We start from the raw sequence: 21,430 nt of genomic DNA on the forward strand, positions 1-21,430 counted from the left end.
ACGATGGGATATACTATTATATTATCTATCTTGATCTATTGTCGAATCAGTACGTATCACTCGGACCGAGTGATATGCACAAGACTTGCTACTATCAACTTTTACTATTTATTTTTCTCGTGTTAGAACATTGAATAGACATGTTTTCCAGTTGTGGATTGTTGTAGACATATATGTATTACACATCATAATCAAAATCTTTGTACTGTAATGCGGGTACACCATATATCATAGTTCAAGAATTTTTTTAGAAAAAAAGATATATAGTTGACTTTTTTTCATTATGAAAGTGAACCTTCTGTCCCTTTTATTTGAGACTGTAAGGATGGCAACTTATCCATTCACCCATTTTGCATAGTTAAAGTGTGTGAACCATATAATTAAGATTGACGACGTCTGGTGTTAGTAGATTAGGGAATACGCTATATCATTGTCATGTTTTTTTGCTTTAATATTTTTTTAAAAATAATTTATAATATGAAAAAAAAATCATAATTTTATTTTTAAATTTTTAAAAAATTTGATGTACATCCATAATGACTTAATGAATGTAAACGTGTCAAGACATAACGAAAAAAAATTTGATATAAAATTAAATAAAATTATAAATACAAGAGTCTCTTTTGTTGATAGGTCAAAGGGGATGTCATTTTCTTCGCGGATGTTCTTTTGTTTTCGTTTCATCGCCCTTCTATAATCGTTAAGACAAGCTTGGGCTCTCATCGATTCGGGGGGGTGATGCTCGATATGGTTTCATTTAGGATTCATTTTTTTTTGTATTAAACGCTTGCTTGACAACAATTGTCGACATTGGAGTCATTAGTATTTACTTGGTGATCTTTGTCAAGATTGTAATATTGTTGTGTATCGCGTTTATCGTTCTAGAATTTAGCTATCATCAAACTTAAAAGAAGTCATTAGATACATATGAAGCTCGGAGTTCGAGCTTAAGGATCCTTTGATTTTTTTTTATTTTGTAAGAATAAATTTTCTTTATGCATTATCAAACTTAAAAGAATAATTCTATACTTGTAGCTATCATAAATTTTCTTTATTTGTAACTATCATAATTCTATACTTGTAGCTATCATAACTTAAAAGAATAGGAAATTCTATACTTGTAGCTATCAACAAACTACATAAGAAGCTCGGAGTCAGAGCTTAAGGATCCTTTGATTTTTTTTTTTGTAAGAATAATTCATTATGCATTATTTCTAAAATCCTTCTATATACATTCTAATGTCACGGATATAAACAAATGCCGAACATTATTTACAGTAAAAGTGCATAATAAATTTTTACATTCAAAATATTCTTTAAGCAATTTATATGTAGAATTTGATCACATTGGAACATCTCTAGCAAATCTTTTGGGTTTTTTTGTCATTTAACTTACAAAATTTGTCCCACTCTTTTATTACTAGTGGATGACTTTAAATAGCTTGCTTAATAGGAAAAAGAAAGGTTTTAAGAGATCTAAGCCCATCTTGTACACATAAATTTAAAACATGACAAACGCATCTAACATGAAAAAAAAGACACTATAAAAAACAATTGACAAACTATTTAGAATTCCGAAATAGAAATAGTATTTGTCGATTCTTTATCAAAACCATAGAACAAAATTTAATTCTAAATAGTTTGAAAATCAATTACATAAATATTTTATTATTATTGAAAATCAATTAAGATTTATATTTATGAATTCTGCCCATATACATAAACAATATATATATATATATATATATATGAGAAAATAAAATTATTAAAAACAATATTGACTTCAGTGAAGAATTGGGTGCTTTCATTTGCTCTTTGGCAAACTGTATCCAGAGACATTATGTTATTACAACTAGATGGTTTCCATACATGCATAAATATAGAACAGATTGTCTGAAAGTTAATGTCATAGATATTAACTTTGTGAAGGCTGAGCATTGAATAGAACAGTGTTGACTTGCTGAATTATAATTTTCATTTGAGTGGTACAGATTATTGTGAACTAGTTTAACAAATATACAAATTGCAACACTTGGTAATATATATATATTTTTTATGTTCACGAAGTCCTGTATGGGAATTCAAACTCAATAGTTTATTAGGCTAATAATGTTTAAAAACCTTGCATGGTGGAGCAGAATCCGTAGGTAGGATTCTATGAGAGTCTTAACATTCATGTAATTGAATAGGAGTCTTGAGTATGAGTCCTATTAGAAGTTAGGGTTTAGAAACCCTATAAATAGTCATGTATTCATCCTCTTTTGATAAGCAATAGATGAATCTTTTCTGTAGCATTTGAATAGTAATTTAGAGGGAAGAAACCCTATAGAGTTTCAAGGAGGCCGATCCCCTAAAGAGATCAACCTCAAGCTTAGAATCTATTAGGATTCTAACAGCAGACAATCTTATGCTACCGATAGCAACTTCCGACACAGTGGGCAGACCCTTTAATTCCTTTTTTATTTCTTTCCTTTCTTCCCTTTGAATTAAGGTTGATTGAAATGCTTCAGCAAAGAATTAAGAGGTAAGAAAGCAGAGATATTAACAAGCACCTAAAAACTATTGATGTACAAGTTAGATTCAATTGATTCTGCAGAGTCTCCTTTTTTATATATGCATATGATTTTTTTGGATTAGATCATATGATCTTATCTAATTATATAAAATATATTATAGATATAATTAAATTATAAAAAATTTAATTATCATAAAATATCTTACTACATAAATTTAATGAGAAAGACTCTTCTAATTAATTATCTTAGACTTTCTATTCTCAACAACACCTCGAAGATTATATATATATATATATATATATATATATATATATATATATATATATATATATATATATATATATATATATATATATATATATATATATATATCTTTTCTCAAGATAAAAAGAAAAAAAAATTGAATCTAATTTTTTTTACATGTCAACATCATCTTACATTTCTTTCGTAGTCTAACATTAAGGTCTACATCAGATGACTCATTTTGATAGTCTAATATTAAGGTAGAGAATGTGCTGTAAGATTGGTGGCGTATCAGATGACGTGTTTCATGCTCATTTTGATGTTTGCAGGGCTACCATTCATTCAGGTGGAGAATGTGCTGTAAGATTGGTGGTGTATCAGATGACACGTGGCGGCCGATGAAGCCACCACCTTGATAAGATCCCCTGTGAGGCTGGTTGAAACGAACTTTTGTCCTCCCAATGGCCGCCCCCGCCGTGGTGTTCGTGTCCCCGGCAACCGTGCCCAGACCTTCCACCACCGCTGAGCACCGGCGCGCCACCCTCCGGGGCCTCGACTCTTGTAGGTCCATGCCGGAGCTGCGGCTGTACCACTCCCAGCTCATCCGCCTCGGACTTTCCGAGGACAACGACGCCGTCGGACGCCTCATCAAGTTCCTCGCCCTCCACCCCTCCGGCGACCTCCCTTACGCGCTCCACCTTCTCGGCCTCCTCCCGCGCCCCGACCCCTTCGTCTTCAACACCCTGCTCGGCGCCCTACCCTCCCCCGCAGAATCCCTCCTCCTCTACTCCGACATGCTCCTCCGCTACGTCGCCCCCAACAGCTTCACCTTCCCGTCCATCCTGAAGCCCATCTCTGCCGGCCGCGACATCGACGCCGGCCGCCAGGTCCACGCCCACGTTCTCAAGCTCGGCTTCCACCCTGACGTCTTCTCCCAGAACAACCTCATCCGCTTCTACCTCAGCTGCGGCCTCACCGTCGATTCTCGGCGTGTGTTCGACACCATGGCTCGCACGGATGTCGTCTCTTGGACGACGATGATCAGCGGACTATCCAAACTTGGCTCAGTCGATGAGGCACGCGAGCTGTTTGATCGAATGCCCGAGAGGAATTCTGTTTCGTGGAACGCGATGATTGCTGGGTATGTGCAGTGTGGGAGGTTCAAGAATGCGTTTGAGCTATTTTCTCGCATGCGGACAGAAGGAATCGAGCTCAATAAGTTTGTAGCGGCCAGCATGCTGGCTGCCTGCTCGGGAATGGGAGCATTGGAGCAGGGGGAGTGGATTCATGGGCACATTGAGAGGATGGGGATCGAGTTGGATCCTAAGCTTGGCACCACAATCATCGACATGTATTGCAAGTGCGGTTGCTTGGACAAGGCATTCAAGGTCTTTCGTGGATTGTCCTGCAGAGGGCTCTCATCTTGGAATTGCATGATTGGAGGGCTCGCAATGCATGGCCTTGGTAAGGAAGCTGTTAAACTGTTCGATGAAATGATGAAGGAAGAGGTGATACCCGACGACATCACCCTCTTGAATGTCCTCAGTGCTTGTGCGCATGCAGGATTGATCTCTGAGGGTCGACATTACTTCTACTACATGGTTCGTGAGTTTAGAATTGAGCCAAAGATGGAGCATTTTGGGTGCATGGTTGATTTGCTGGGAAGAGCAGGGCTTTTGGATGAAGCAAAGCAGGTCATACAAGAGATGCCTATGGATGCCGATGCTGGTGTTCTGGGTGCTCTTCTTGGGGCGTGCAAGATTCATGGCAACGTCGATCTTGGTGAGCAAATTGGTCGAAGGGTTATCGAATTGGATCCTCTTAACAGTGGTCGATACGTATTGCTGGCTAACCTATTTGCTAGTGCGGGAAGGTGGGATGATGCAGCCGAAGTGAGGAGGTTAATGAATGACAGGGGGGTCAAGAAGGAGCCGGGATGTTCGATGATTGAAATGGGTGGTGTGGTCAGTGAGTTCATTGCGGGCGGCAAGTCTCATCCCCAGGCCAGAGAAATATATGTCATGGTGGATGAGATGTTGGAGAGGATAAAGGCAGAGGGATATGCTCCAGACACTAGTGGAGTGCTGCATGATATTGATGAGGAGGAGAAAGAGAATCCTCTTTACTACCACAGCGAGAAGCTTGCCATAGCTTTCGGGCTACTGAACACTAGATCAGGTGACACGATACGCATCACAAAGAACTTGAGAGTTTGTAGGGATTGCCATGCAGCGAGTAAGCTCGTCTCCAAAGTTTTTGACAGGGAAATCATTGTGAGGGACCGGAACCGTTTCCACCATTTCATGGGAGGAGAGTGTTCTTGCAGAGACTATTGGTGAGATGGAGTTGCATGCTCTTCAGAGTGATTGCATTCATTTTGCTGTGGCAAAGATTCTAAAGATCAATAGCTTTTTTATGTGAAGGATAAAACGAATGAAGCTGCATTGTTGATGATCGAATGAGATTGAAGTGTATATAGATAAAGAAACTATTGTTTTGTGAATACAGCAGAAGGCCAAAGAGTTGTAACTTCCACAGAATGTTCAGAAACATGGTTGTAACATGTTTATGATCAAAATGTGAAGCAGCACCAGCTTATTGACTGAGATGGGAAACTCAGATTTCGTGTCAGTTGTCTCTGAACTTTTGGAATTTGGTTTGAGTCTTAGTTGAATTTGTTTTAGGAGGCTTAGGAATTGTAGTATGAATCCTATAAATCAGGAAATGTAATGCATTAAATATACAAGAAGAAAGGAGAGAGAAGACAAATCCAGGAAAGACTGAAATAGGAAGAGATTTGGGGTTGAGAGAACGAGAGTATGTGAGTAGTTCATAAGTGGACAAAATCTAATATGAACCCAATGGTTGACATCTTATTATTATTATTCGCATTATTATTCGTAGGACATATCAAACATAGCAATCAGTTTTAACTCCACAGTCTCACACTGTCGCATGTTTAATATATGTCATCGAGAAAATAAATAATAAATATGATCTCATATCACTCATAATATTATTGATAATGTATTACAATGTTCTAACTCCTTTTATAAGCTCAAGTATAATATTATATATATATATATATATATATATATATATATATATGATTTATATTTTTTTATTTTTATAAAAATAAATCTTTAATCAAGATTTATAATTTTTAATTATGATTTTTTTATATTTTCTGTATTTATTTAATTTTTTTCCTCGTTGAGTAGATATTCATATATGAAACTTATTACATACTGAAATATCCATAAGCTAATTAAATTTATTTAAATATAAACTAATTAATTGATTCGGCATCCAATAGATTGTCAACCATTTTTGTATAAGATCATGAGATAAAGGTGTAGAATTTGATCATAGAATCGCAAATAGAATGGCCCCATCCTACACGAAACAACAAGAGAACAACAAAACTCCTTCACAAAGATCAGTGTGGAATAACAAGCTCAAGTCCTTGTCGGGTCGAGACAGTTTGATCGACTTCCCACAAATGAATACAATAGAATACAACGTTTATTCTTTCCCCATTTCAGTATCACAGTTCATATAGATTAATAATCATAGGATAATACATCGAGGAAGATCTGGAGTTACTGTTCATTCCTGATGTCATTAGTCTCCGTGCTTTGTTGCCACCTTCGAGATTCGTCCTGAAGAGAATGCACAATTGCACCCAAAGTTCTCAAATTAGATAACCAGTTGATAGAGTTTCATAAAGAATCCTTGATATAAATTTTGAGAAGCTGCTAACCTTGATACAGACATAAATGTAGTGGACTTCGGGGTTTGATCTAAGAACTGCAGCAACAGAACTACCATCCTCATTTAATGGCAATGGAGTAATCAGCTCCCATGTCTTCTGCCCTGAACTCTTCTCTATTCTCTCTTCAATTGGAGGAACAAAGTGGCAGTGAGTGAGCGATAAAGATAATGGAGTTTTGTCCAACCATCACATGCAACATCAAACCTCAGATGCGGATAATGAAAGTGCTGTGAAACCGTTGTGCTTAGCAGAATAACTACAGAAACAGATCTTTAGGGAGGCATCATTGTTCATTATTCAGAGAACAGGGACATAATAATCACAAAACATTCTACAATCTTATATAGACCAAACAGAAGCAATATGTTTTATCGCATGCAAGATGAACCTCCAAAAGACTTATAAAACCTTGCATACAAATATATATACATCTGCATATTTAGACAAAGCAACATTAACATTACATGTTATTCTTCTCTCTGACCCACACCAGGATATCAAGGGAAAGGCCAAAGAATGTAGAAGAGTTGCAAGTCGCAAATAACATGTTCTTTAGCTACTTAAACCAAACAGCTTGGACCTGTGTTTTGAAGATAATTGCACCATGTTTATGCAAGAGATTCTCAAATAGAAATGTTCGAGATGGATTCTGAAGCCATACGTTCGCTTCATGGTGCCAATCCCTTTTTACCCAGAGTCAACTCACATATCCAACTGAGGTGCCTTATAGAATTTATCAAGAAGCGCCTAGCTCATTGTCATCATCTCTGTCTTCACTTCGTGTTGTGTTGCGGGTGGCCCTTTTAATCTTGATCTTAGTGATTGGAATCTTCAAACTATAGTTATGCTCTTCAGAATCTAACATCTAGATACATTCTAGTAATGTGACACAAACTCCTCCATTAGCTATATTACACCAATTTTTATTTGTGTATAATGCAAATAATATCTGATTCCATAAAATCTCATGCCACTTTAGTTTTATCCTCATTAAGGCTGCATTAGGAACAAGCAGTACCCATCTGTCCTAACTGGTTCAATGAGCAATCCTAACCCAACAGTCATCTCACATATTATCAGTCCAAGTTACACCAGCAACAGTCCATCAACAGCATATCAACATGCTTGAAAGCCAAGAACCTATCCATCTAAAGTTTGCAAATCTTTTCATTCTCTTACCATCCACATATAAGAGACTGGCATCTCAAATCACTGGCATAGTCGATCACCAAACTCATATCTCATAGTCAGACATCTATATTCAGCCAGATGTCTTTCACCAGCAAATTTGGTTCAGAGCATCCTCTCAAAGTTCCACAACATCAGTTCCAAAGTCAAAATCAGACCACCTAAGAGACTATTATGTGAAAATAACTTGCACAAATAGCTAAGCTTCCTTGTTATGAATGAGTAGCCTAAGATGAAGACTAGAAGGAAACTGCAAACAGTAAATGCACATTGTGTTTCGTCCTTTTTTATTACTTCCACCCTTCCAGTTTATCATTTTGTAGGCTTCCATTTCATAGTTACATCATAGCATCACTGCATGTCGAAGTTTCTACAACAACACAGAAAGGGTGGTCATATTGTTTTTTGCTTTTTTTCCCTATCCTCTATACTCTAAAACGCAAATATCATCTGTAGCATAACTTAGAAGTGAAATAAATTGCGTGGAAAATGTGAAGACCAGGGCAAAACTACTTTGATTAGACTAATCATTGTATTAAAATTTTAGGAGTCCAATAGCTCCCACACGGATACTCTCAGGTTAGCTTATGGACCTTCAAGCTAACATGGTATAACATCATATTATATAATTTGGTTGCTTTCTAGATAAGATTCTATATTTCACAGGAAATTGACAAAAAATAATATGCTTTGCCATGTCAACATTTTGTTGCTATACACATAAAGCATTGGTATGATTGTGTGTATTAGATCCACTTATCAAAGGTTGAGGGTTAGGAATATCATCCGACATATTTTCAAAGGTGTTGGCTAGCATAACTGGTAGAGTTTGATAGATCATCACAAGGTCGTAAGCTCGAATACCGCCTTCACCACTTACCCTTTGCAATATATATGTGTGTGTGTGTATACACATATGTACACACACACACACATATATATATACACACATATATATTATTACCATAAAAACATTGTAACATTTAAAAAAAAATACATTTGACTCAGTTTCTTTTCTGGGTTCATTTAGGCCATGATTTATCTTTCTTCCATAGCCAAAAAACTCCATCTTTCAATATACTTTAGATCACAATTTTGTTTTCTACCATTACAAAAAGAAATCCATCCATTGGTTGTCTCCTTTATATTTCACCATTAGTGGTATGTTCTTATCCATAAATATCAAGATTGACAAGGAGATACACCATCAAGATTACTGTGTTAACACTCATAGAGACATTCAACTGGCATTCACTTTAAGTGATTTCTTTTCCTGGTCACCTTCTACCATTTTTCTCAAGAACAATAATTTTCAGTCACATTTTAAACCATCAGGCAATATTCTCCTATCCCATGACACTCAACAACAGGTGTCAAGATGTGTTCAGTAGACTGGATGTGCTGCTCACTTTACAAGCCTGGTTGGCTCATAAATAAAGCGGATTATCAGACATAGGACGATGACATTCTAGACCCACTTCCCTTTGTTGCTTATCTTTTCTCCTTTTGCTCTTTCTTTCTTATATAGGTTTGCATCATAGGAAAGTACTAAAGCAAATATAGTAGTTCTAAAGTATAAAAGGACACAACCATGTTAAAAGAAATCATAGCAGAAACAAATTAAAACTAACGCTAACTTACCTATTACATGCATGTTTATAGTCCATAATTCTATGTCCCTTAACAAACTCAATCGATAACTTGGATCTCCATAAGTGATCTGCATCAACCAAATAAGAGTTAGATAAAACAATAAAAGACATACTTTCTTTCCCTAAATGCAACGCAAATAATCACTGTAAAGCTCCAAGCTTAAAAATCCAGGAAGTAAATACCAGGATATATACTCCTTTATCCTTGAGGACCCTGGCAGAGATTGAGATACATAGACAGTTAATAGTTTTAAAAAATGTGAATTTTCTTTCATATAATTAAGGAATACTCTTGCCTGCCAACCTCCTGCAGCATCTTGGTTGCATTTAGTAATGCATTATGTCCACACTACAAGACAACAAACACCTTTTGGTATCAGCATATTAAATGAGAAGAACCTGAGTTATGAGAGACTCACCATAAGAGAGTCAAGAGTTCCTGCAAGCACAAAGTAACTTAAAGTTAACCAGCCACTTAATTTCGCAAAAAAAATGTGATCAATACTGGAATCAAACTAATAAATAAATTTAAGAACCAAAAGATTTGTACTAGAATAATCTGTCAAAGGAAAACTCGACCACAAAACTGAGCATCGAATGAGTACCTTTATCAATAACAGCATCAAACGAACTAGATTGGAAAGGATCCATATCTCGTACATCCATCTTGATATCTGTGAATATGGTCAAGAAACAAACATAAAAAGTACAAGATTTTGCCTACATAATGACATCTAAAAGAATAACAAATAATGCTAAGAATAACATCGCCAGTCCAGAAATTAAAGGGAGAAATCCATGGAGGCAGATAAGCACATAATAAAACTTGTATTAGTTCGGGGATACACTTGAGCCCTGGTTTATCCATATGCTTCTTTTGCATAGCTTCTATCACGATGGATGATACATCTATGTTGACAACATCCTGGTAACCGTCATCGACCATGCTCTCACCTAGCGCTGTTGAACTTTGAATATTAGCCAAGACAACCAGCTAATCATAAATGAAAATGCAAACTATAAATACATATAAACCATGGTATGTACCACTACAAAATCATCGAGAGTATCTGATGCATCTACGACGGTTAATCAATGAAAGAGAATGCAGCAACAACCAGTTTTCTAAAGTGGTTGGGCTGCAAAGCTTGCTTTGGTGGCTATACTCCACTCACAATCTAAAATTAAGCTTTCTTCCAATTGATTTATTATGTAATATCCACACGTCGCATTAGATATTTCAAGAATTTACCTAATATGAAAAATGAAGAGCTTGCACTCGGCATCAGCGTTCTATTATCCATATAAATGACATAAATATGGATTATTCATCAGCTCCAAGGCACTTAAGCTTCCCAAAGTAATACTACACATCCACATCAGTGACCTTCTGGTGGCTATCAATGGGGCAAACATCAAGAATAGAAGGTATAATAGCACCTTATCTAGGCTGTTCAATGTATAATAAAGGAGCGACTCTCCCTCACACCCATGCCCAATTCATGCCAAGATTCGAAAAAGAACACGAGGCATTCTTCCTTTCCTCAAAAGACAAGACACAGGCATTCAAGATTGGAGTTGATACGGAAAAGGATAACGAAACATCCATCAAGAGAACAAGCTGTTTCGGAGGCGAATCAGCTCGAATCAGTCGGGGGAAGCGGAAAAAGAAAACGGGGACGGAGGGAGAGAAGACCCGAGTTGCCGCAGCCGACGAGGAGGAGGCGGTGGGAGCGACGGAGGTAGAGGTCGAAGAGCGGGGCCAGGCTTTGGTACTTCTGGTACCAATCGAACGGCTCCGGGTATTGCCGGTACCTCTGGTCCCAGTAGGAGGGCTCGCCGTAGTCGTGCTTCGTCGCAGTGCCCAGCGTCATCGCTTCCTTCCTTCCTTTCCTCCCTCTCCTCCGGCTGCAGCTTCCTCACCTGGGCGAGTGGCACCGCTTGCGGCGACCTCCAAAGCCGGCAGATCAGCCCAAAAGAAGCCCACTGGAGCTGCTGTGGCTTCCGCTGACACTGAGAAAAAATGGTGAGGGAATTCTTCCTAAGAAAATAATAATTATTAGGCTATATACAAAATTTCCAAATATACAATTTCTTATTTATTACGTTAAAAAATATAAATTTATTAATAATATCATAAAAATATGTTTTAGATAATTCATCGAAAGAGGATGATAGACTGAAGCAGATTCGTTGATTGAATCAAAGTATAACAAATATAAGAGCACTTTTATTTCTTTCTTATTATAGTGACCCTTTACCCTTAGTAGATTTGGTTGAGGAGATAAAAGATCAACAATAAAATAATATACTCAAAACTCCACATAAGATTTATTTTTGTTCGATAATTTCTTATTTATATCAATCAAGAAAATTAAATTCTTTACTATCAAAATATCAAGACCTAATATGTAATTAATTATATGAACAAGTGCTAATTATCTAGACTACCCTTTCTACTTAAAACGTTTGAATTTAATTAAGACCCTTATCAAGTAGATAGAATTTAATTAAGAGTATGTTTTGAAACATACTCTTAATGTTTGATGCTACCTTAGGATAGCATTAGCATTTTAGCATTTGCGAGATGCTAATATATTTTTAAAATATTAAAAATATTTTTTTAAATTTATCTAAAATTATCAAAACGTGATTGATATTTTTATAAGTATTATTTTATTTTTTTTATTTTTAAAAATTATTTTATATTTTATTTATATGATTATAATTTTTTATTTATTATATATCTGGACTTATAAAGCTTTTTATAAGATTACATATGTTCATTTTATTTATTTACTAATTAATTAATTAATATATTTTATTTTTGAATAAATATTTAAAATATTATAAGGGTAAATTTATCACAAAAATATTTAGTGGACATTTAAAATATAATTTTACCAAGTAATATTTACGTCAATATTAAAAATATAATTTGAAATGTACGGCCCGAATCATACTACAAATGTGAATTGATGTTTAATAATTTTTTTCAAATCATATTTGGCTTGGATGCTACATTAAAAATACTCAAATCTCTGATGATATTAGCATTTTAGCATTTATCAAATGTTAATATATTTTTTAAATTCTAAAAATACCCTATGATTTTATTTAAAATTAGAAGATCGTCAAAATGATTTAGTGAGAAATCAATATGATTTATATTTTTTATAAGGTAAAATTTTTTTTTTTTTATTTTTAATAATTTTTTATATTTATTATATGACTGCATTTATTTTTTATTATATATCTGGCCCATATAATTTTTTTATAAGATTACCTTATTTATTTATTTAATTTACTTTTCAATTTAAATAAAAGTATATATTTACTTTTGAATAAATATTAAAAATATTAAAAAGATAAATTTATCATAAAATATTTAAAAGACTTCTGAAATATAATTTTACTAAGTAGCACTTTCATCAATATATATATTTAAAATATAGTTTTCATCTATTGTTTATGAAGCATTTCACTTAGAATCACTCAAATATATTTCTAAACACAGCCTATTTATACATTGAAATAATATTTTTAATATTGGGACATGTTTTGTGATTAATTCTATATATGAGTGCACTATAAACCTCTTAGCATAAACTGACAAAGACACACAAAGTGTTACTTTGCTTCCCCACTGAGCGCCCAGTTGACTTTCATGACACGGACGCCGATGCTTTGTGTTGACACTTCCACCACTCCCGAGATCGGATCCTCTCCTCTACAATACGGTGTAACGGAGGAGGAGAGCCATTGAGATAATTTGAGATGCGTGTGATGACCAAATAGATGGTGCGGATCTCGTGAGGCGAATCCAGTACACGTGCAGCATCGTAGAGAATCCCAAGGGCGGAAGCTTTTCTTTTCGTGAAGTCCACGGTCAACGTGTTGCTCGTGACAGTGAGCACCCACCCCAGCCCAGCCACCATTTCCCATGATGCATGTCGTAGTAACACTTCCCCATCGACAGTGCCGGCCGCATCAGCCGGCGATCCACGATGTTGACTACAAAGTCTTCTTCCAGATGGTTCAAGAAAAGAAAGAAAACAAAAATATGAAAGATATTAGTGCTTTATAAACAGAGTCCTAAATCAGCCTCCTTTTTTTTATCTGATAATTATGCTGGCTTTAATTTTATTTTGCAGATAGTAGTAACATGCATCTTTGATTTTTTTAAGAAAAATATAATTAATTTATGTTTCGTGTAAGAATGCATGCCAACTGTAGATTCTCCATAGTTGGCAAGGTCTGATCTCAGTATATACTATACCTCCTCTTCCTCCTCCTCCTCTGTCTTTTGCATCCATCCACACACACCACCTTAATATTATTTTGATCCGTAGTGGAGGTAATTAACATTGTTCATCAGCTAGTCAGCGGTTGACCACACCCCCCCAACGCAAATATCGCCGCCGTTGCAGGCTCGGTCAAACGATGGCACGTTCGAGGTCGCTATATATACACACCCACGAGATCATGGCAGTCACTCGTCCTCCCAAACCATGCCTTCTCTTCGTTCCCGTAACTCGTGGCCTCTCGCGCTGCCTTCCTTCTTCTACCTACTCGCGTCTTCCTTGCTCTCTTGTACTGCTCAGTCCGCGGAGGCCGGCTGCGGCCCTTACGGCCACGGCGTCTCGTCGATCGTCTCCGAGGAGCTCTACCACTCCATCTTCCTGCACAAGGACGACAGTGCATGCCCGGCCAACGGATTCTACCCCTACGCCGCCTTCGTCCGCGCTGCAAGTAGTTTCCCCAGGTTCGGAAGGACCGGCGACTTGGACACCCGCAAGAGAGAGGTTGCTGCTTTCCTTGCTCAGATCTCCCATGAGACCACCGGTACGTTCAAACCTTAGCATGCATATAAATATGCTTGTCGACTGCAGCAGGCGAGATGTGTGAATGATGCAGGAGGATGGGCTACAGCGCCGGACGGACCTTATGCATGGGGGTTGTGCTTCAAGGAGGAGATAAACCCACAGAGCAACTACTGTGACTCCACCAACAAGAAGTGGCCATGCTACCCTGGCAAGTCCTACCATGGCAGAGGTCCCATCCAGCTCTCTTGGTAAAACTAGATTAACCTCTTCTGTATGGTAACTATTTAAAGACGATTGCTATTTATTTTAATTATATTTGGCAGGAATTATAATTATGGGCCGGCAGGGAAGGCTCTGGGCTTTGATGGGCTGAAGAATCCGGAAACAGTGGCCAACAATTCGGAGATAGCGTTCAAGACGGCCATTTGGTTTTGGATGACGGAGCAGAAACCCAAGCCATCTTGCCATGACGTCATGGTCGGCCGGTATAGGCCGACGGCGGCCGACGTCCAAGCCAATCGCACCGTCGGATTTGGGCTCGTTACCAACATCATCAACGGGGGGCTCGAGTGTGGTGTTCCAGGCGATAGTCGAGTCGCCGATCGAATTGGGTTCTACAAGAGATACGCCCAATTGTTCGACGTCGACGTTGGCCCCAACCTTGACTGTGCTTATCAAAAGCCCTTTTAACTTAGTAGATGATCTCAGCTTGCTATTTAACTTAATATGTGAGATGATTAAAGTATTATGAGATTACTTGCCATTGCCACTCAACAAATGAGTTCTGAAATAAAAGAAAAAAAAAATCATCTTAAGACTGTTGAGTGAATGTTGTATTTCTTCTATTCAAAATAACTTGATTGAAAGAAAAATTAAATTTATGTCAAATAAATAAAAAATGAAATTTATTTTTTCATTAAATAAAAAAGACCTATTTATATAAATTCATAATGGTAAAAAGATATAACTTAAAAAATATATATTTAATAAAAGTAATATTTTTTTAATTTATTTAAAAATACTTTTATCCTATCGTTTTCAATGACAACAGAGGAACGACAGTGATGGGCACATGTGAAGCATACAAATCGACAGATAAGGGCTGTATGCAATGGCCCAGTGCCATTATTACAAGCGGCAGATAACGATAGCTCACCAAAACAGATGCTGTGGACATTGATGAGATCCTGTTTAGGTGAAGCAGCACTGCAAGCTCTCGTGCTAAAGAGTCAAGCTGGAGGTTCCATCCCCATTATTACATCTCTAAAATAATGCATAAAGGCACAGATGCAGCTGTTGCTTTATTGTCGACAAACAATTACACCACTAACGTGCAACAATCAACAGACAAGAAGACTCTCAATAAGAAATCTCAAGAAGAACACAACAATAGTGCACAGATCATATATTACAGAAGAAAGAAGAAGAGCCCAAGTTGCAGCACCATCTCCACTACCAATCCCCTGCAAAACCAAGCGTTCATTCATTCCACTGAAATCTCATATGTAACAGCGATCTCTCTCACTCTCTATAGAGGATATTTTATGGAAAGAAAGAGAGAGAGAGAGAGAGAGAATAAAAAAGCTCATATGATTACCTGATTCTTCTTGTTTTCATGTAGAGAAATGAATTATTTGGTGATGGCATAGATGGCATAGATGATCCCGGGGATGTAGCCGAGGATCGTCAGCAACAGGCACAGCCAAAACTCCACCTGCCACCGTCAAGAAGGCCAAGCAAAAACATTTCTTTCTCACTTATGTTCGTAGAAAGGCCAATGCGGTAAGCGAGAGAGAGAGAGAGTGATACCGCTTAAGAGATGGTGAGAGACAAAGATGAGTATACCTTGCAGCCAAACTTGAGGAAGACTCCAAGAGGAGGAAGGATGATGGCCACCAGTATATCTATGCAAGTGGCTGTCCCCATGTTAGACCTCTCGAGCTAACCTTCTCCTCTTCTTTTTCTGAAGAAAGAGAGATGATGGAGAGAGCTCAACAAGGAGCTATGGATTATATAGAGTCCAATGCAGGTAAGAACCGGAAGCTTCAGCACTTAGTTTATAGACAGTTAGCCTCGTGCTCAACGTGTGCGCAGTGCTGGCTGGCGATGAGTCGCGTGCAGAGTATCAAAGTGGATCGATCCCACGTATCATCATGTCATGAGAGAGCGGGAGAAGGTGAGGAAGGTTTGGGTAGGCGACTCACCCTCATCCCTTTCCTCGCCGGACCTCCTTGCCGTAAGCCTTTGACTCGAACGCTTCGTCTTATCCGCCACCACGATACCTCCACGTCGGATGGTTCGGTCCCCGTTAGAGTTCCACACGTCTTCCTCCTCCAACCTGAGAAGTTGCGTTCAAACTCTTGAATTGTTTGATTGGATACGGTCTCATGCGCCATTCAACTCGATTTGAAATGTAAACATTAACGATCATAAGGATCGTTGGACCTCAAATCTGATATATGTTAGGAGAGTGAGACTCATCTGAATCTTTGTCTTTGTCTTCCCTTCTTTCTCTCTAGATATTTTTACTACCCAAAGCATTTCAATTTAGATACTGAGATCTTCTAATAATACTAAAACTATCGGTTGTCGGACAAGAGTTGTTTATTTTGACCAAACCCTAAGTAATGAGATTATCACGTCGTTCATCTCTATGTTTATTGCACGAATGAATATTTTTCTAACGTAATGGTAGATATAGGGAAACTTAATCCAACATCAATTAATATCAATCACAAGAGAAAAGGATGTGTTAGTTTAGCAAGTCCCTATAGTCTCACATCCTGAAAATCAAGTTTGTTATCTCTTATTGCAACTATAAATACGAGTCTGAGCTTTAAAACTAGGAGTATCACAAGAAAAACCTAATTGTTTGCTTTGGATTTAATTTATATTAAGTCTATACTTAGTTAAAATAGTTTGGACTTTTCTTGTTTAGTAGTTTCAAGTGTTTGATGGCTTATGAATATTTTCCTAATGCATTTGTAATTGTCCCTTTTATAGTAGAGTCTTGCTTCTCCTTCGTTCGTAGACGTAGGTCAATTGATTGAACTACGTAAATTTGATATTCTTGTCTCTTTTATTTTTCTGCTTTATTATCTTTATTAGGTTGCTAAATTACCCTTTGGTAAATTTTCTAGGGCCAACTCTAATAAACTGGTATCAGCTCAAGATGGAGGCCATTCTGGTTCAAGACGAAATTGATTTGGCACTATAATGAAGTTGATTTGGCACTAGAAGGAGCTGAGAACATTACAGATGATACGTCAAAGGAAGATCTTACGGGTATGGATAAGAAGGCTCGATCAAACATTATTCTAAATCTCTCTGACGAGGTTTTATAGGAGGTAGCTACGGAGACTACGGTTAAGAGCATATGGGGACAAGTTTAAAACATTATATATGAAGAGGACAGTGGAGAATCGTCTCTACTTGAAGCAGAGTTTGTATATGCTTCAGATGACTGAAGGTACATCTATACTCTCACATCTTGATAAATTTGATTTCTTAGTTATGGATTTAGAGAATATAGATGCGAAAATTGATAACGAAGATAAAACCCTATTACTTTTGCATTCTCTTCCCCAATCCTTTAAGTATTTTCATGATATTATGATTTATGGAAAAGAAACAATTTCGTATCAGGAAATTAAATCTGCACTAAAATCTAAGGAGCAGATAAACAAAGATATCACTAGGGAAAGTAGAGGGAATTAGGCTGAGGGTCCTGTTGTTAGGGGTAGAACGGATAAAAGAAAATTTGACAATAGTAGATCTAAATCTAGATCTAAATCCAGACATAGAAATTTAGAGTGCAGATATTGTCATAAAATGGAACACATTAAGGTTGATTACTTTAAATTAAAAAATAAATTAAAGCAAAAGGGAAAAATTATTGAGAAAACTACTAAGTCCGCTGAAGCTAGTGTAGTAGCTGATAAAAATGTTGAAAATATTTTCCTTGCTACTAATGATAGGACGAGGTCTAGAATAGATTTTAGATTCGGGTTATCACATATGTCCTAATAGAGATTTATTTTCCACATATGAATCTTATAATGGTGGAATTATTTTGATGGACAATAATGCCATGCGTGATGTTGTTGGTAGAGGCACAATCCGAATTAAAATGCATGATGTTATTGTGAGAATGCTTACTAATGTTATACATGTTCTTGATTTAAAAAAAATCTATCTCTTTAGGCACCCTAGAGGCTCTTGGGTGTAAATACACAATTGAAGGTGGAGTTATGAAAGTTTCTAGAAGTGCCCTTGTTGTTATGAAAGCTTGTAGATCTGGTAGCTTATATATTTTGCAAGGAACTACTATCACAGGCTCGGATGCAGTCTCGTCATCATCATTGTCTGATTCTGACATCACCAAATTATGACATATGCGTTTGGGTCATATGAGCGAAAAATATTTGAGCATATTGAGCAAAATGAGTCTTCTTTGCGGATAGAGTATTGGGCCACTAGATTTCTATGAACACTGTATTTTTGGAAAGCAAAAAATAGTCAGTTTCAATTCTCCGATAGTCCACAAAACAAAAGGTACTTTTGAGTATATTTATTCAGACCTTTGGGGTCTAACTCGTGTTTAGTCTAAGGGTGATGCCAGACAACTTTCATTGACGATTATTCTAAGAAAATTTAGATTTATTTTCTGAAGCATAAAAATGATGTTTTTCTAACTTTTAAATAATGGAAGACTTTGATTGAGAAGCAAATAGGTAAATAGATTAAGCAGCTTCGAACAGATAATGACATGGAATTTTGTGAAGGTGACTTTGATTAATTCTACAAAAATAAAGGAATTATTTGGCATCACACTGTTAGGATGACGCCTTAGCAAAATGGTGTGGTCGAACGTATGAACAGAACACCCTTGGAGAGAGCAAGGTGTATGATCTCAAATGCAGGGTTGACAAAGGACTTTTGGGCAAAGGCGATTAATATGGCCTATTACGTTGTCAACCACGCTCCTTCTGCAGCACTTAATTTTAAAACTCCGGAGGAAGTTTAGTCAGGTACTCCTGCTGATTACTCTGATTTAAAAATTTTTGGGTGTCTAGTATACATGTATGTAAATGAAGGAACATTAGAGCATCGAGCTAAAAAGTGTATTTTTCTTGGGTATGCTTCTGGGGTGAAAGGATACAGATTATAGTATTCTGATCCCAAATCCCCAAAATTTATAATCAGTAGAGATGTTACTTTTGATGAATTGTCTATCTTATCTTCCAAAGAGGAATCTACTAGTTGTACAAATGATAGTGTATAGAAGCAAGTGGAGCTTGAGATTGGTAGTTCTGATTCTTTTCAATTGAACTCTTATATTCAAAGAATGCCAATAGATGATCCCGAGTCTACTGACGAAGATGATCCAAAGGAAGAGCAATATTCCATAGCCAAGGATAGACCACGGAGAGATATTCGACTACCACAAAGGTATGTAAATTTGGTTGCATATGCTTTGTCTATTGTAGAAGAAATAAGTGAAGTTGGTGAGCCTACTACCTACTCAGATGCTGTGTTTTGTGATAATTCTACTAAGTAGTTGATTGCGATAAATAAAGAAATTGAATATCTCCATCAGAATAGAACTTGGGATCTTGTGAAACTGCCTTCGGGTAAGAAAATTGTTAGATGCAAATGGGTCTTCAAAAGGAATGAAGGTATTCCAGGGGTTGAAGATGCAAGGTACAAAGCACGATTGGTTGCAAAGGGCTATAGTCAGGTACATTGTGTTGATTTTAATGACGTATTTTCACTTATTGTTAAGCATAACTCTATTCGTGTTTTGCTTGCTTTAGTTGCCATGTCTGATTTGGAATTGGAGCAACTTGATGTCAAGACAACTTTCTTACATAGTAAACTTGAAGAACAAATTTACATGGAGCAACCTCATGGATTTGAAGTTTACGGTAAGGAAGGCCATGTTTGCTTACTAAAGAAATCCTTGTACGAATTGAAGCAGTCTCTAAGACAGTGATATAAGAGGTTTGATTCTTTTATGTTGGGTCATCATTACACGAGGAGCATATATGATAGCTATGTCTACTTTCAGAAGTTAACTGATGGCTCTTTTGTGTATTTGTTACTTTATGTTGATGACATGCTTATTGCAGCTAAGAATTTGTCAAAAATTCACACTTTGAAAACACAATTGAGTAGTAAATTTAAAATAAAAGATTTGAGAGTAACTAAGAAAATTTGGAGATCAAAAGAGAACGAGGAGTTGAAAAATTATTTCTGACCTAGAAAAATTACCTAGAGAAAGTCTTGGAGAAGTTTGGCATAAAAAATGCTAAGCTAGTGAGTACTCCTCTTGCTAGCCATTTTTGGCTATCTGCTGCTCAATCACCACAATCAGTTGAAGAGGAAGAGTATATGGTGCAAGTTCCATATTCTAGTGCCATCGGTAGTATTATGTATGCAATGGTTTGTACTCATCCAGATATTTCACAAGCAGTCAGTGTGGTTAGCAGATATATGTCTCGCCTAGGTAAAACACATTGGCAGGCTGTGAAGTGGATTCTCATATACTTGCAAGGGACTTCAGATGTTTGTTTGGAGTTTGGAAAAAATCGTGACACTTTGATTGGTTTCATCGACTCTGATTATATTGCGGATCTTGATAAACGAAGATCTTTAACAGGCTATGTTTTTTACGTTGGCAATTGTGCAGTTAGTTGGAAAGCTTCCTTACAACTTGTCGTGACTTTATCTACTATAGAGGCAAAATATATAGTAGTGATAAAGACGATAAAAGAAGTTTTATGATTAAGAGGTTTGTTCAGCAAATTATGTCTGCATCAAGGTGTTACTACAATTTACTGTGATAGTCAAAGTGCTATTCATTTGACTAAAGACTAGATGTATCATGAGAGGACGAAACACATCGATATGAAGTTTTATTTTATTCGGGATACCATTGCTGAGGGAAAGGTCCTTATTCAAAAAATTTATACGAATGACAATTCAGCTGATATGCTTACGAAGCTTCTTCCGGTTTACAAGTTCAAGCAGTGCTTGGACTTGGTTGGTGTTCATTGTTGGTAATTGCCCGTTGGAGCTTTTGTGAAGAAGATGAAGTAAGTTTTATTAATTATCAATGTTGGGAAATGCTAAGGTGGAGATTTGTTAGTTTGACAAGTCCCATATAGTCCGGAAAATCAAGCTTGTTATCTCCTATTACAACTATAAATAAAGGCTTGGGCTTTGAAG

General features: G+C 36.8%; 4 protein-coding genes across 4 annotated transcripts; 2 read left to right on the forward strand and 2 right to left on the reverse strand.

Annotated features, from left to right (window-relative positions):
• The first annotated feature begins 3,202 nt into the window (after positions 1–3,202).
• LOC103998102 (pentatricopeptide repeat-containing protein At5g66520-like) lies at positions 3,203–5,378 on the forward strand. The gene has a single exon (XM_009419498.3). It carries the CDS (start codon positions 3,221–3,223, stop codon positions 5,096–5,098), a length of 1,878 nt encoding a protein of 625 aa, XP_009417773.2. The 5' UTR covers positions 3,203–3,220; the 3' UTR covers positions 5,099–5,378.
• Positions 5,379–6,167: 789 nt separating this feature from the next.
• Positions 6,168–11,402, reverse strand: LOC135593232 (uncharacterized). Its single transcript, XM_065083113.1, has 9 exons — positions 11,071–11,402; positions 10,221–10,334; positions 9,980–10,048; positions 9,794–9,813; positions 9,671–9,723; positions 9,558–9,588; positions 9,364–9,442; positions 6,523–6,656; positions 6,168–6,421 (listed from the first exon to the last, which is right to left on the reverse strand). Exons 1-9 carry the CDS (start codon positions 11,246–11,248, stop codon positions 6,362–6,364), a joined length of 738 nt encoding a protein of 245 aa, XP_064939185.1. The 5' UTR covers positions 11,249–11,402; the 3' UTR covers positions 6,168–6,361.
• Positions 11,403–13,861: 2,459 nt separating this feature from the next.
• On the forward strand, positions 13,862–15,029 carry LOC135593233 (chitinase 10-like). Its single transcript, XM_065083114.1, has 3 exons — positions 13,862–14,219; positions 14,292–14,448; positions 14,524–15,029. The coding sequence occupies exons 1-3, from the start codon at positions 13,886–13,888 to the stop codon at positions 14,888–14,890; spliced, it is 858 nt and encodes a 285-aa protein (XP_064939186.1). The 5' UTR covers positions 13,862–13,885; the 3' UTR covers positions 14,891–15,029.
• A 440-nt stretch (positions 15,030–15,469) lies between these two features.
• On the reverse strand, positions 15,470–16,219 carry LOC135593234 (hydrophobic protein LTI6B). The gene is made up of 3 exons (XM_065083115.1): positions 16,046–16,219; positions 15,798–15,914; positions 15,470–15,663 (listed from the first exon to the last, which is right to left on the reverse strand). The coding sequence occupies exons 1-2, from the start codon at positions 16,124–16,126 to the stop codon at positions 15,831–15,833; spliced, it is 165 nt and encodes a 54-aa protein (XP_064939187.1). The 5' UTR covers positions 16,127–16,219; the 3' UTR covers positions 15,470–15,663; positions 15,798–15,830.
• Between the last annotated feature and the right edge of the window lie 5,211 nt (positions 16,220–21,430).

The sequence above is a fragment of the Musa acuminata genome, chromosome BXJ1-9, assembly GCF_036884655.1.
Source record: "Musa acuminata AAA Group cultivar baxijiao chromosome BXJ1-9, Cavendish_Baxijiao_AAA, whole genome shotgun sequence".
In the NCBI taxonomy this organism is placed as follows: Eukaryota; Viridiplantae; Streptophyta; class Magnoliopsida; order Zingiberales; family Musaceae; genus Musa; species Musa acuminata.